This window comes from Pangasianodon hypophthalmus, chromosome 11, assembly GCF_027358585.1.
Source record: "Pangasianodon hypophthalmus isolate fPanHyp1 chromosome 11, fPanHyp1.pri, whole genome shotgun sequence".
Classification (NCBI taxonomy): Eukaryota; Metazoa; Chordata; class Actinopteri; order Siluriformes; family Pangasiidae; genus Pangasianodon; species Pangasianodon hypophthalmus.
The window spans coordinates 5,044,346-5,059,901 of record NC_069720.1 but is presented as its reverse complement, the minus strand read 5'-3'; the positions used below and the strand labels follow the sequence as shown (position 1 = coordinate 5,059,901).

The 15,556-nt window shown below is 40.6% G+C and overlaps 2 protein-coding genes across 13 annotated transcripts in view; one reads left to right on the top strand and one right to left on the bottom strand.

Moving 5' to 3' along the window:
• Nucleotides 1-519: 519 nt before the first annotated feature.
• Nucleotides 520-4,572, bottom strand: senp8 (SUMO peptidase family member, NEDD8 specific). Its single transcript, XM_026930338.3, has 2 exons — nucleotides 4,455-4,572; nucleotides 520-3,362 (listed from the first exon to the last, which is right to left on the bottom strand). The coding sequence occupies exon 2, from the start codon at nucleotides 3,327-3,329 to the stop codon at nucleotides 2,691-2,693; it is 639 nt and encodes a 212-aa protein (XP_026786139.1). The 5' UTR covers nucleotides 3,330-3,362; nucleotides 4,455-4,572; the 3' UTR covers nucleotides 520-2,690.
• Nucleotides 4,573-4,908: 336 nt separating this feature from the next.
• Nucleotides 4,909-15,556, top strand: part of myo9aa (myosin IXAa) — a 113,120-nt gene continuing 102,472 nt past the window's right edge. For all 12 annotated transcript variants that reach the window (XM_034308991.2, XM_034308996.2, XM_034308995.2 and 9 more), the window contains exon 1: nucleotides 4,909-5,305. The gene's annotated coding sequence lies outside the window, so the exon portion shown is untranslated. The remainder of the gene's footprint in view (nucleotides 5,306-15,556) is intronic.

Here is a 15,556-nt window from a genome sequence, read left to right as displayed (position 1 = left end):
TTCCTGAATTCTCCATGGACACTGATAACATCACTGTTGATGACATCCTCAACCAGCGTTCGCAACCGCTGTGTTATTTTAATCTCCACCCTTTCCTTTGAACCCCATATTAGGTCACTAACTAAAATAGCTTTTCTTCAGTGCAGTAATTTAGCCCGACTTTGACCCCTTCTCTGTCAGAAAGATGCTGAAACCCTGGTCCGTGCTTTCATTACCTCACATCTAGATTACTGTAATTCCCTCTGCATTGTTATAGCTGGAAAAAAACATTAATAAACTGCGGCTTATTCAAAACTCAGCTGCCAGGGCCAGTGGCGACCTTGAGTATGAGAAAGGTGCTATATTAAACTATTATTATTACTATTATTATTATTATTATTATTATCATCATCATCATCATCATGAGATGGCTCTTAAACCCCACTCCTTGGTTGTTCTTTGCTGTGAGGAGGAAAGCTTTCACATTTTTAAACATTTTCAAAGTCTAACTGCTGCAAATATGAATGCACTCCTTAAGTATCATTTTTAAAAAATATATACTTCCAAACTGAAATTTTATTAAATAGCTGCAGACAATCTGTACAGTTTCAAGTGGAACAGTTGAAGAGGCATAACCAAAGTGGATGTTTGTGTAGAGCTGCAGCTACAAACCAAAATTCTGCCCATAAGCCTATAAATTGAGAGTGTAAAGTGTAAAGTACAAAGAGAATGTCTGACTAATAATTTGTTAAAAAAAATGTAGAATCTCACTCAGACATGATTGACTTTAGACAGGAAAATAATGTCATATAAAACTCCAGAAGTACAGAGATCTTTCTTTACATGCAAAAGATGCTTTATTGTATGAGTTCGATAAGCAGATCCTTATTCACCTCATTCAAATAAGAATCATGAGAAAGTCCAAACGTCATGCATCGGCTGGTGTGAGGTCAGAAAGCGTTGTGCCTGCTCTGAACATGAATACACTCGCGCTCGGACAACATCCACAACACACACGCACACGTAATTACAGCAGGGAACTGCTTTAAAAATGAGAACAGTTTTTCCCCCCTGTAAAGAAACTAGCACAAGGAATGAATGCACATTCTTCTCAAACAGTAAATCAACACAGTTCACATTCTTTCTCGTTTATTTTCAGCTTAAAATAACCCTGAGCGAAAAGTCTTGTAAACAAGTCTCGTCTCATTCATCTCATTCATCTACATTCACTTGTGCTGAATTTATTTCAAGTTTCCTCCGTCGTGTGAATTAAAAACGGCGTGTGTCTGTGTGTGTGTGTGTGTGTGTGATCTGATGATTACACTTTACACACATTAGAGTTATTGTGGATTGTTAAACAAACATTAGCACCTTCATGTCCCATTTGTCTAAACTGAAATACTAGCGAGTGTTTGTCAGTAAACAATCGTCACGTGTGCAGCCTACGTTCTACTGTAAAAAAATAAAATAATAATAATAACAATACAGGGTTTCCCGGTGAGGAAGAATTCCTAGCAGAACCCCTCTATGAACTTTTGAAGAACGTGGTGAGAGAAGCTGATGAGGGTGTGAATGTTTATAGCCGTCATAACGTAGGTTTTAAGTACAGAATAACACATAAGACGTGAAAATAATCCACGCTGTTTCCACCTTAAAGATGATACTTTTCCTATAACAGCATGGCCCGGAGTGTGTTGTTCTGCACATACCACAGCAATTTGTAAATGATTACAATTAGTAACTAATTAATGAACAAGGCAGCATGCTTTTTAATGTTTATAGCTACATTTAGTGTTGTGGAATAACTGGGAAACAAGCTAGTTCCTGTTATCGCTTAAGTTATAGCAGCTATAAACACTCATTCCTTCACCAGCCTCTTCTATGTTCTCTCTCTTGAAGTTTAAAAAAACACAACTTGTCATGTGACTGAGAAACGGGAAAGCGAAGACTTACTGAGACTTGCGCTTCTTACAAAAAAGTGTCACCAGATCAAAAACCTATTTCTTAAACTTTTTTTTTTTCTTTTAAATCCGCTTATTATTGGCTTAGGTTATGTTGAGCGTCCACTGTACAAGTCCCGGTCTATTAGCTGTTACTACGGAAACAATAACGTATCAGAAAGAGTGCATTCTTATAAACCTGTCTTTTATGTTACAGCTGGAACTACTGTCAGAGCCGCTGTTATAGAAAATTAATCAACAGCTTCTGATCAGAGAACTCAACCCCACTGTGGTATAAGCTGCTATAATGTAAGTGATGACAGGAACTTGTTTCACAGATGTTCCACATTGTATCTATAAATGGATAAAAAGGTATGACATGTCATCCTTTAATTAATAACAAATTTCAATCGTTGGCAAATTGCTGTGGAATAAGAGGAAGAAAACGCTTCAGAATGTGCTGTTATGGGAAAATAATCAACAATGGGGTTGTGTGATGCGGCTCAATGTGAAGCGGAGTTACTGTTACCATCCCAAAGTTGATTATTTTCCTATAACAGCCCAACTCAAAGTGTTTTGTTCCTTACATAAATGATAATAAACTCTGATAAATGGTCAGAGAATTAGCGTAGCACATGCGTAGTTGAGTGTCTTCTAATTAGTAACGCATGCTGATTAAATCTCCAACTACTGACTCTTGTTGAGCTGAAGTATGATTGCTGTAAGTACTAACTTTATTTATTAGCAACGTGTGTGAGGATGTATCTCATTCTAGTCCTTTGCGAGTCTTCGAATCAGAGAGTGCCATTCTGTCCGCTTCCTGGTGATGTACGTGGGCGTGATGGTGTTCGTCGGAAGCCGAGCGCAGCCTCCGACTCGAGCGCTTTCGCACAGCGCCTCAGCGTTACAGATGACGTACATGCCGCAGTCGTAGCTGTTCTGCTGCGAGGGACACGGCTCTTCCACGAAGGGCACTTCAGTCCCAGCGCCCAGGAAAGCCTGGAGCTTGGCGGCGATGCGCCGAGCGTGTGTGGCATTGCCTCCGCTCTGTGAGTCGTAGTGGGAGAAATGACCAGAGTCACGCTGGTAAAGCAGCAGGCTCCAGTGGGAGCCGCCGGCCGCCTGGTTGGAGTTATCGTTGACCGCTAGAAAGACCCAGCGACGCGACATTAGACTCAGTGGCTCTAAGAAGACAGCCAGCTCTTCCTGGCATGACGCGCACTTGATGAACTGGGTAACCTCAGGGCTGATGAAGCACACAGAGTCACCCAGGCTCTTAAAGCGCTCCACAGCAAAGTACTCGAAGGCAAAGCCGATGACCTGGTCGTTGAGCCAGTGGGGGCCTTCCAGCAGGGAAACGTCCGAGCGCCTCAGCAAGCTGTCCTGATAACTCAGCACAACCGGGTCCATCTCCGAGGACGTGACACCAGGAAGGCGGGCTTACTGGAAAACAGTATGAGAAGGAGAATATGAGGTTTTACATCAGTGACCAGAAGGCTAAGGCTGACCACTGTGCATTACATTGTATCTTTTGGTCTCTAAAGGTTTCTGTAGACCTACACATGATTGCTGGCTTTGATTTGTTGTTCTGTGAGTTGCGAGAGAGCTGTGCGAGCTCTTGGTGTGAGTGTGTAGCTCCAGCGCTCTCTCACAGATAGACTGGAAGGTACAACAAATACTGAAAGTTTTCCAGAGCTAAAATCTAAAAGTAGTAATATGACTGTTTTTAAATACAGTTTACAACATAAAACACATTGGGACAGTACGGTGGTGAGTGGGGGAAGCGTTGCCACCTCACAGCTCCAAAGTTTGAGCTCGGGTTCCGTTCTGGGTGGAGTTTCACAGGTTGTCTTATATCTGTGTGGGTTTCTTTTGGGTTCTCTAGGTAAACTGGTCACTCTAAATTACCCCAGGTGTGAATGAGTGTGAGTGCGAGTGTTTGCATGGTGCCCTGGTGTCCTGTCCAGGATGTATTCCCACCTGGCACCCGGTGTTCCCAGGATAGACTCCAGATCTACGGTGACCCTGACCAGGATAAAGCGCTTACTGAAGATGAATGAATGAATGAATGAATGAATGAATGAACACAACACACACATCTCAGAGAGCCATTAAACCTCAATCACCCATGTCTATGGTAATACTGTATTGTATTGTATTGTATTGTATAGATCTGCCAAGTGAATAAAGATGCAAATTACACTGAATTTCACTGAATGCATCACAGGAAGTCTGTCCTTTTCCAAACTAGGGACTCTACATACAGCTGCCAAAGATGATTGAGATCTTTGCATTCCTTAATTACCACACATGTGCTACTGTATAGCATTATTTTCTTAAGATCAACAGCTAAGATGAAAAAATATGAATTAGCCTAAAGCTCCTGAACAGATCTCTTCCTCTGCAATACGCTGCTAGCAAGGAAGCCTTAGTTAGTAATGCAGCTAAGGCTTTATTTTAAAGGACAGTAACTTTATTCCGCACAGAATACCCCCATAAAGTATATTCCAAACAATAATTATTAAAACATTTTACCTTATAGACGAAACATTCAATAAAATATAGTGTCATATCAGCAACCTTTGCTACCAGTGCACCACTAACAGACGGAAGCGACCAGAAGAAATAACTGTCGTAAAAAAATCCTGTTTTACGACAGTAATGCGGGACAGAACAGATTTGCCCCACGCCCCATAATGATTACCGCAACGATTCGCTGGCCTTGTGATGACGTTTTCGTGACAGCCAATCATCTTTGGGCAATTTCAATAGACCCCGCCTCTTGTGTTTTTTTCCTCCACCTGTATTATAAAAAAAAATCCCGCCTCTCCCTCGCTATGATTCGCTGTACGTCGGAGAGTAACCAATCATAAGCGAGGAATTGCTTGCTTGCTTGCAATCCTGGTGCAGGAGGCTGGATTTGTAGGAATGTGGGTGGGAAAAGAGAAGAAAACGCGTTTTAAGCGGCGGGCACGCGCAAACCGCGCACCGCGCGCGACCACGGTAAAGATGAGGCGCAGCAGTGATTAGTCGGGGAGGAGAAAAAAAAAAAAAAAAAAAAAAAGAAACACAGGACGCTGGAGAGGAAAGAAGGAAAGAAGCTCGTCATGTTAATATGCTAAGTGACAAGAAGAAGAAGAAGAAGAAGTGATAATGGTGTTTTGTGTTGAATTAAAAATGGCTCTGTGTCATGGGCTGTTTTGTCAGTTGGAAGTTCGCGCGAGGGAAAATTTGTGAGGAAAAAAAAAAAATTCGTTGGGATATTTAAACAGGGGAGTCGCGAGCGCTGCTGATTTCACTCTCAGCTCACCGAGGAGGAGGACGCTGCTGCTACCTACTACGCGGAATAAAAACAGGATTTTATTCACATTTTTCACTTCGGGAAGGTGAGTTCGTTTTAAATTGTGTTGGAAAAAATGTTCCTCTCGTCCTTTTGACTGGAAAGAAGTTGATTAATTTTTTTCCTCAGTAGTTGCTAGGGATATTTGTCGTGACGCTGTGGAGCTTTTTCATTCATCCCTGTGGCGCTCAACTCTCCTTCTGGTTGTTTTGCCTTTCTCTTTTTATTTATTATTAATATTTTAAAGAAAATGTTATAGACATAATGGTGCTGAACAATTAGTCAGGCTGCTGAGAGTGTTTTATTAGTGAGCTGTAGTTTGAAGGGTGTAACGAGTCTTGACTGTGTTGTGAAATGTGTCAGGCTCTGCTGAATGTTAGAGGACATTGGGGTGGCCAGGGTGGGCACAGACATGGCATCACTTAATTAATATACCACTTAATATGCCACCTAAGCTTAAATTAGCAGAATGTACAGCTTTAAAATGAATGGCCATGTCCTGACATTACTGTAATGACTTCCTAATGCTAAGGAGTTTTGATTAACTTTAACATTTTAACCCTTTAAAATCAGGATGAGTGTGATGGATTTGATTCATTAAATCTGCGTGACTTTCAGGATGAATAATTCATATCCCTCCTAGAGATGTGAATGAAGTCAGAGTCGTGGTTGCCACCCCATGCCACCTACATGGCCACGCCCCTGAGGAGCGCCCGGCTTTAGCAGCCCTACTCACACCTTTTGAGTAAACTTGTCCCAGTTTTTTCCATCCCTGCCTCCACAGTACATTTTCAACATACTTCTCAATGTCATGCAAATGTGGTGCGACGCCGTAAAGCGACAAATCCAAATGATTGGCTGGAATGACTTCTCGGACCAATCCTACGACGCGCACCGTCCGACGTTTCTTCAGTTCCCAGCTCATTAGTTCCTGCGTGCGATTAGTTGGAAAATGGAAGAAAAACTTATAACCGTGATTTCACCTTATCCAGTCATATAACTGTGTATAGACAAGTTACAAAGAAAAAATAAAGGTCGGAAGCAGTAACAGAGATCGTCGGTGTCTCTGGTGAGTGTACGCAGCTAGCACAGTTAGATCGCTTTGATAATCGAGCGATGAAGCTAGTACGAAGTATAAATCGAACATCCAGTTTTCACACTGAATTGAGCGTTATTTAGTCTGTGTTTAACTAGTTAGCTTTATATAGCTACTACTACAAAACGTTGAACAGGCCACGCCCACAAGAGACACGAGTTCACCCGTGTGAACGCAGGATAAGGCAGAGATGATGATGATGATGATGATAGTGATGTATTATCCAGAAAGATTTGCTCTAAAAAGTTGTTCCAAAGTGTCCCTAGTCATGCAGTTAAAGTCATTTAAAATTTGAGCAATTGTTTTTTGCTTCATGTGAGTGTTAGTTGTATAAAAGTGCATGTTGCTCTAAATGACTTGGGTTCTGTTTTAATCCCAGGCCTCTAGGGCAGGTTTTTACTTTATTTGGGACAAGACTGCATGACAGGGACAAATGTAGGCTTTCTGTTCCAGCACATGTTCATGTTATGGAGACTTTCATGCCGTGTGTGTGTGTGTGTGTGTGTGTGTGTGGTGAAATGTGTGTGTGTGTATAAATGGCTGACCATTACGTCATTTACTGAGCGAATGTGCGCAGTAATCCTGGCTCATCAGCCCTTAGACTATAGCGCAGTTGATTAATTTTCTATACCAGCAGCTCTGACAGTAGTGCCAGCTGTAATACTAATCAAATCGGAGTCTAAAGCTGTACCTTTAAAGAAAGAGTTGCGCCCCCATTGTTTTTAAAATGTAACTATAAACGGATAAAAGTTATGACTCTTTTTTTCTTTAATTAATAAGAATGCAGTCATTGGCAAATTGCTGTAGTATAAGGGGAATAAAATAAATAAAAATGGAACTTGATTTGGTTTTCCTGCCGTTGTAGCTCAATTGCCTCAAGGTTTGACGTGTTGTGCGTCCTGAGGTGCTTTTCTGCTCACCACGGTTGTAAAGAGTGGTTTTTTTGAGTTACTGGAATGCTGTTGAACACATTAAAATTGTTATTGTTGAAAAAATTGTTTGTATAAGAGGAATAAAACACTTCGAGGCATGTTTCATTCCTTACTTTTAGTGTTCAACTCTGCACATTTGGCACATTAGTGCAGTACGACATACAGGACAGAGGTTTATATTTATTGATCATATCACTGTTGTGTTATTTGCTGTGTAGCTCCTGTTTTTCTGAAGAACTATGATGACCAGGAGGCTATGTCCCACGTTACACTTATCTATATGTAGAGAGAAAGCAGAGTTGAGTTTTTTTGACTGATTGTATGGTACATAGAGGAAGAAGGAAGCACCTGTCCTGTGCCAGTCCTGATCACAGGCACAGGTGATCAGACTGCGTCCAGAGGAATGCTCAGGGTCTGTCTCAGCTGTTTGAGTGGACTCGGAGGGCAAGCAGAGGACAACTGCCCCAACCTGATATCCGACACCCGAGAAATGACAAAATGCCCCATGTGCATCCCGACGTATACTTATTACTAACAGCGCTTGCACTTTCCAGCCTTGTGTTTATCTAGAACAGGGACGTATTCAGGCAGTGATAGTTAGAGGTATGTTTTCTAATGTAGTGCATTACTAACAGGCCTTGAAATAAGTTTCTCATCCATCATGGCTGCTAGTTTTCTGCATTTTCATCTCCTTCAGCATCTCCGACTCTCACTCAGATCGACTGGTCTACCTCTGATTTATCTCAAAGCTTGTCTCTGTATGGTTTTTATTTATTCTCACCTAATGAAGCTTTAACTAGGCCAGATGACGGTCCAAATAAGGACAGCAGCAGAATCGAGGTAGGTCTGCGTCACGTTTGTGACATTTATGTCCAGGTTTTAAGCCATAGAGAATTTAAATGCTGTTGTGTCTATGGGGGTCTAAACAGCAGTCAGTTTCTAATCCACAGTGTCTGTTAAAGTAAAAGGTTTGTCTGAAAGTGAAGTGTTTTTAGGGAACAACTTGACTTTGAGTGTAAAGTGACCATTAAATATTAACCTAGACCAGAAATAAAAGTTGCTGCCTCACCAAATATCTGTAGAGGAACCTTTTGGCAGTGGAGGAGTGATTTTATTTATTTAGTTTTATTTTTTGCACTCCAGTAATAATCAGTGATGGTTGAAAAAGTTTTATTTTTTAATATGCTTTATCCTCCCTTAAAATCAACATCCAAAATGCAAACTAGTTTACAAAATGCTGTAACATTAATGATGGATGAATTCTCTAAAAAATGTTGTGTGTAACCTTTTAAATATTAAAATAAAATTAAGGCCATTTGGAAACGTGTTATTATGATTTAATGTTTAACAACTCAGTAGCCAGAGTCAGTCAAAATCCTCTAACGCAGTTTTGACAGATGTGTAGTGCAGTAATATGCGGTTTTGGCCCAAATCTGAAAAAGCGTTCTGTCTGGAATGTTATTTCACTCTTTGTTTTGTATGAGTGCAAGTGGCCGTAGACTAAATGTTTATGTTTACTAAGAAGAGAAGGAGCTTGGTTGGAATCAGAAGAAGAGCTGGGAATCAGCTGTTTTCTGTCTCCAGTACAACATTTAAGTAGTGTAGGTCTCAATCAGTCGGTTTACTGCACACATCGTGTTAACTGGACCGACGCTCTGTAGTTTTATTGTTTAATCATCACCCAATGAGTGACTTTTGTATCTGAAAACAGAATGTGACCTTGTAGATCTTGTAGCTAAAATGTGCTGAGGCGAGATGTACACTGAGCCTTTAACTGGAAACAGTGATTTATACTTGAGTCATATTTCAGATAAAGTCTGATAATGTGCATTTTGGGATGCTTTTTTGTTTTTGTTTTTTTTTTTTTGCATCCAAAGATAACAATATTAGTGACATTGATTTACTGCTATTTTTAGACACTGCTGTTTTTACTTTGATCTCAGAAACGTATTTACAGACCAAACTATTCACGATCTACTGTTAAAAGTGTGAAACGCCTTTTCAACCAGTCAAATAAAAGTTGGAATTGTTGCTTCAGTTATATTATAACTGAATCTAATGAATTAACTTGCAGGTTTTTTTTTGATCTTTGCTATATTATAGTATGTGATGGTGAAGATTTACGCATCATACATCATATGTGACTATATGAGTCAGTGGACACGTTTGCCATCATTTCTTGTAATCGTTCCCTTGCGTGACTTTATATGCACGTTCCAGTCCATTGTTTGAGATCATTCCAGGTAAATTTCCGTTTCCCGCTGGAGATGGCCTACATTTGCGCACAGAGGCGAGAATTTCACATATCCCATCTTAAAGACGAGTCATTGTATGCAAACGAGCTTTCCTTATGACCTTCAGAAGGCTGTGCTTGTTTGAAATGTTTGAAAAAGTTTTATGATTCACTCCACCTCAAATGAGTAAGGTTTTTTTGACATGCATTGTTATGCCCCGGCTCTGACTTGTTAAAGTGTGTAATACCTTCACACTATAATATAACACACAGAGTCTTTGAAGACTGCTCCCTTGGGCATTCCTGTTTTTTTTTTTTTTTTCCTGAATGCGTTTGGTTCTTCATGGTGCTCTTGGATTGTATTGTCAATAAGACAAGAGACCTGGTAAAGCCATTAGTGTCTTTTTTTTTTTTTTTTTTTTTTTTTTTTTTTTCTTTTTTCCTTCTCACCCCCGTCTGCCTTTGCCTCAGACGACCGTCTGCCCCGATGTCTGTTTTATTCCCCAGGGACGTGTCGTTTGGGAAGATATTTGCCATTCGTCCTGCTTTTTAGCTGCTAGTCTAGGGGACATGTTGGTTGATGTATAATGGGCCTCATTCATCAATTTTTCAGTGAAGTTTTGTGTAAATGGCAGAAACCAAACTAAACATTGAGAGATTTATAAAAGTTTGTTAAATTTTCTTCGTACCTGCATGCATATCATGATAAATGCCACTCACGTGTAAATTACCAAGTGAGAAAGAACCTCCTAAGGAAAGCTAGGGCACTGTCTGTAGACTGATAAATGAGGTCCAGTGTGAAAGTATGAGCACCGTGAGATCTGTTAAAAAGTGTTGAAATCTTTTGACATCTTTAAATTTCAATTGTAAGCGTAATTAGTGGAACTCATATACTGAAGTAATGCACAGTTGCTGGTCAGTAGTCTCTGCGATGGTTAAATTGATCATGGTCTATCTGAAATGTGAGCACATCAACGTATTGTGGTTTTTGTTTTCAATCTAGGTGCCCTAATGAAGGTGTGCTGTTAATTTAGGGCATCAGACTAAAAATACAGGAACATAACAAGGAAATCTGGAGTCCCGTGACCTTCTTCTGTCAGTGAGAACGAGCGCAGGTGCCTGAAATAAGCTGACCCGTCCTCTCCTCGGCGCTCTGTCCTCTGGAGTTTCAGACACAATAGTTTCAGCCTTGTCTGAAAAATCTGCAATATCGTTTCACTGTCAGGAAACAGTGCCAGTATTTTATTTTCATTTCTTTCTTCTTTTTTTTTTTTTTTTTTTTTTAAAAGAGATTTTGAAAATTATGGTCATATCTTGTTTCAAATCTTGCACGTACGCTGTGGGGTCTACAGACAGGAGACTCGAGATAACAAGACAGGTCTTTGGAAGCTTGAAGAGCTCTTAAGGTCAGCTTGTGATTTGCTGAGCTGTGGAATTTGAGCTACCTGGATTTACAACATCCTTGAACACTCAAGAACACGTGTTGGATGTTTCTGCTTACAGATTTTTCATCCATTACCAGAGACGTCGTCTTAATTGCCAAGCCAAGCCAATCATTTTATTTATTGAAGTCAGACATGGAGCGGTTTCATAACGCTCTCAGGGAGGGTTCAGAGAACTTATTTCTGAGTGCCGTGGTGTATTTTTGAACTGCGCATGTGGCCAGAAGTTTTGGATTTTATAAATATTGTTGCAATAATAATGACATCACACGCATTACATCTGGCATTGTTTTCCTGATCAACTGGAGCGTCGTTTCTTTCAGCAGGTGGTAGTGTTTATGGACTTAGAACCTAAATGAGGACTCTAAGGAGCTTTTAACTCCTTTCTTATTCAAGCTCTTACTTTGGCATGTTTTATGTAAGATATGACTGTTATGTATTTCTGTTGGATTTGAGCCCATATTGTAGACAGCGTTGTGGCCTGACCTCGTGAGCTAAGCAAGGCTAAACAGCCGAGTTTTTTTATGTGCTGTTTTCACCCTAGAAACAAATATATCTAGAAAATTTTCATTATTTACATAACTGCCCAAATATTTATCACATTCTTTTATTTCTATTATTATTATTATTATTAATGTATAAAAAATACTACCCTATTGAAGAAACACTCCATAGTGTGCACTAAGGATGTGTTCAGCCTTTTAATGGGATTCGATCTAGTAAAGAAAATTACGGGTTTGCCTTCTCTAAGAAGGATACATGTGACGCTGCCTTCAGTTGTGGTGAAAATAAGGGACTTCAGAAGACAGCTGCTTCATGAATGGGACAGCCTTAATTTTGGGAGCGCGAAACACCGCGCGAAACACCGCGCGAAACAATATCGTATAACAGATTGCCAGCATGCGCATATCCTGGGATATGCTCTCTGAGATCCAGCATGTGGGGTACGAAGATGTTCGTTTGTTTGGTTGTTCGTGTCCGTCTTCTGTTCGCTTTATGCCCTCAGGACTGTTAGGTGTAGTGGTTCGTCCTAATGGCTGGGATTGTGACAGGGAAATGGTGTAATTATCACAAGCTCCGGCCTCCTCGTATCTCGGACTCTCTCATGCTTTTATTTAATTCTATGCCTGGTTATGGTTCTTAGTTGGTAAGAACAGCTTGGGTCATCAAGAGCCATGTGTTTGTATTTTTGTAGGACTTAAAGATGTGGTCAGTGGTTTTAGGTTTTGTAATATTTGGCATAGTCATTCTTTCTTGCTTTCGGGCTAGTAAAACGTATGCACAGTGAAGAAACTCTGAGCTCTGTGCCATCCCAGGCTCTGTAAACAAGAGAAAAAAATAAAAATGCCAAGCACCACCAGCGGCCATGCAATCAGAACAAGGAGACACCTCTGCTTGTCTGTCCATCACGTTACCAGTAACTTCAGCTAGCTAGATTTCTCATGTTCTAGACTTGTTTTCAGTTTTAATTTTATATCAGTTTGAAATTTGTTTTAGTTTTAGTGTAGCAGTTATAGATATTCGTATATAGCTTTTATATATTATATAAATAAAATATATTTAAAATTGTGAAACTGTTCTCTGTTTAATCTTTAGAGAAGAATGTATGTAAATTGATTCCCATCTGCTTTTGTTAGTTTATTTGTTTGAGGCAATGTATTGTTTAGTTTTCGTTGGTGAATTTTATTTTATTTTTTTCTTTTTAGATGTTTTCTTCGGTTGACAACGGAAGGAACGTTGAAGGGATGGGCTATATTTGTCTGATTTTGATTTCTAAAACTTTAGCTAGTCTCCAGTTTTGGTGCTTGGCTTGGTGCAACACCTGATTTTCATTCTAGCCAAATCAGAGCCACATCTGATTCCATGTGTTTAATCCACTGATCTTGGCCTACAATCGGACTATCAGATGTGGCTCCTGATGGGTTGGAAAGATGCTCTTTGCTGAAAAGATTGGACCCTTAATTTAACATTGTACTGGTTTATACCTTTAAAAAGTATGTATGATGTTAGGACTTAATATCTGATGCAGATGAAACAGTATTATAATATTAAATGATGTGTTCAGCTGTTTATTTACCTCATGTCCCGCTCAAGTGTACAGTTTGTCTTTTGCAAAACAATCAGGCTTCTCTAAATAAACTCAGCTATTCAAGAGTTCTATATTATATGTGTTGTGGAAAAGCGTTTCCTCTTTGGCCCACGTCAGGGTCATTGTCCAGACAGCGGGTGGAGAAAAATCTCCCGCCAAAAACAGGACCGAGGGGCGATGGCTGATCCTGCCCTGTCTCCACCACGCTCTCTGGGCAGGCCGTGTGCTAATAATAACAGCGTCTGAGCTCAGGGCCAGCGCTCTGCTGTGTTTTTTTGGACTCTATTTAGTGTAATATAACGCTGAGTCGTCAGTGCATCAGTCTGTTCTCACATTCTCTCTCAGCAGTCTGTCGTGACTTGTCTTCGTGAAAAGTCCCGGATGTCTCTCTTAGACACAGTCTTTTATGAGGCTGTAAAAGTGGTAGATCTGTTTCTGTGATGTTTTTCATGAAAGCTTTTTTTCCCCTTTCTCGAGAATGCTGTATACACGATGGCAATACAGTGATCTCTCTCTGTTTCCTCTCATTTACTCAAACGGTTCTTTGGAGGCTTGTATTGTTTAGTGTTTTCCAGACTCATAATATTTTTTGTACTGGAGAATTTTTTTTTCTCTCTCGTCAGTAGTCTTACTAAAAACGAGCGAACGTGAAGGTTATTTGTCAATGTCATGTGCGATAAAACATTAAGCTTGGAGAAAGTTCTGGACTAGATATCTGGGTTAAACCATGTAGGCAGCTAATTTTCTTACTCCTCTTTCACAGATGCTAGCATACTCTGTCTTGAGCGAGGCATGTTTGCGTACACATTTGTCGCTCCCACCTGTCGGCGTTTAGCACGACGCGGACACCTTCCCCTTATAGCAGGGAACGTGGAGGGAGTGTGTGCTGCATTTAGGCTTTGTTCAGGATGCCGAACTGTGATTATTTACGTGCTGTGTGTGTGTGTGTGAAGCCTGCCTGTGGCCCTGCAGCCCTCTTTAATTAAGGGGTGCGAGATTGAAGCTGAGCCGAGGCTGGATCGCTGCCAGGCTCAAGCACGCGCAGGGAAGTCAGCCGAGCCTCCGGCGCAGGACTGCAGTGCGGCACAGAGCAGCGCATCTGCCCTTCAGCGTCGCTCCGACATGCTGCCCGCCTCTAGGACATCCCACAGGTTCAGGAAAACACTGCTGTCACATTCTAGTGGTGCTGTGATAACAAAAACATTTCTGGTATGTTGACAGGTCAAATTTCACAGGACATCATGTTGTCTGCTTAAAGCTTCACATTTTCATTATCAAAACCCAAACACTCTGGAGTAAACATGATGAAAAACTACACTAGCTTTTTTGTAGGGTATTTTAAAGCAGTGGTTCTCAAAGTGGTGATCAGGGGTCTGTGACTTTATTTATTTATTTATTTATTTATTTAAGTTACAGCAGTGGAAATTATTATATTATTAAGTTCTTACAGTTTGGCTGATCCCAGGAATTGACTGGAATTAAATGACTCCAAACCTCAATACCTCAAAAACAAGTTATAAATAATTTCTGCTTGATCTGAATCTGATGTGTCAGTGGAGAAGTTCAGGAATGGAAAGCTCTATGGCTTTATAATAAATATGATTGTACACATTTTAAATAATGTTCATGAAATAAAGCTGTACTCAGGAGAATCCTGGAATTTATTTTGCAGTTAAAGGAGTGATACAAAAAGTGTTTCTGCTTTTGTTGCTGCACGTTTCTGCTTTTTTGTCTTTGTATATAGCATAAAAAGCCAATACTGGTGCATATGTAAGAGCTTCCACTCCTCTGGGAAGGCTTTCTGCTAGATTTTGGAGCGTGGGTGTGGGGATTTTTCCATTCAGCCACAAGAGCATTATTTCATCCCGAAGGTGTTCAGTGGGGTTGAGGTCAGGGCTCTGCGCAGAACACTTGAGTTCTTCCACACCAGCTTTAGCAAACAATGTGTTCATGAAGGTTTGGGCTTCTTAGTTCCAGTGAAGGGAAATCTCTAAGCTACAGCATACAAAGATACTTGTATATCATTGTGTGCCAACAGTTTGGGGAAGAAACACATATGGGTGTGATGGTCAGGTGTCCACAAACTTTTGGCCATGTGGTGTATGTCACGGCACAGCGTGTTAAACGAAATCCAGTAGAGAGCATTTTTTGTCTTTGGTTGATGGACAGGAGTAAAAAAACTCACTGGTGCACCTGCATACCAGCTCAGTCAACCGCAAAAAAATGGCAAATACTCAAACTGGTAGTCTGCACACTTGGGTGCAAGATCTAGTGATTTGTCCACCTCTAGAGACACTCCAGTTGTGATTTGATTCTGTATGTTGTTGTGTTTCCTTCCAAAACATGCAGTCAAAGTGGCCTCTCGTTGAAGTGCTCGACTAATGTACACAACAGCCAATAGCGTCTGAGATTTGCCGTACTTCTCACCAAATCTAACAAACCTGACAGTAGCTCAGTGAGAGAGCTACATGGAGAACATTGCAGAGTTAAATGACAGGTTTTTAC

Excerpts from the sequence above, each read along its gene's own strand:
- senp8 (XM_026930338.3), bottom strand. The coding sequence starts at position 3,329 with ATGGACCCGGTTGTGCTGAGTTATCAGGACAGCTTGCTGAGGCGCTCG.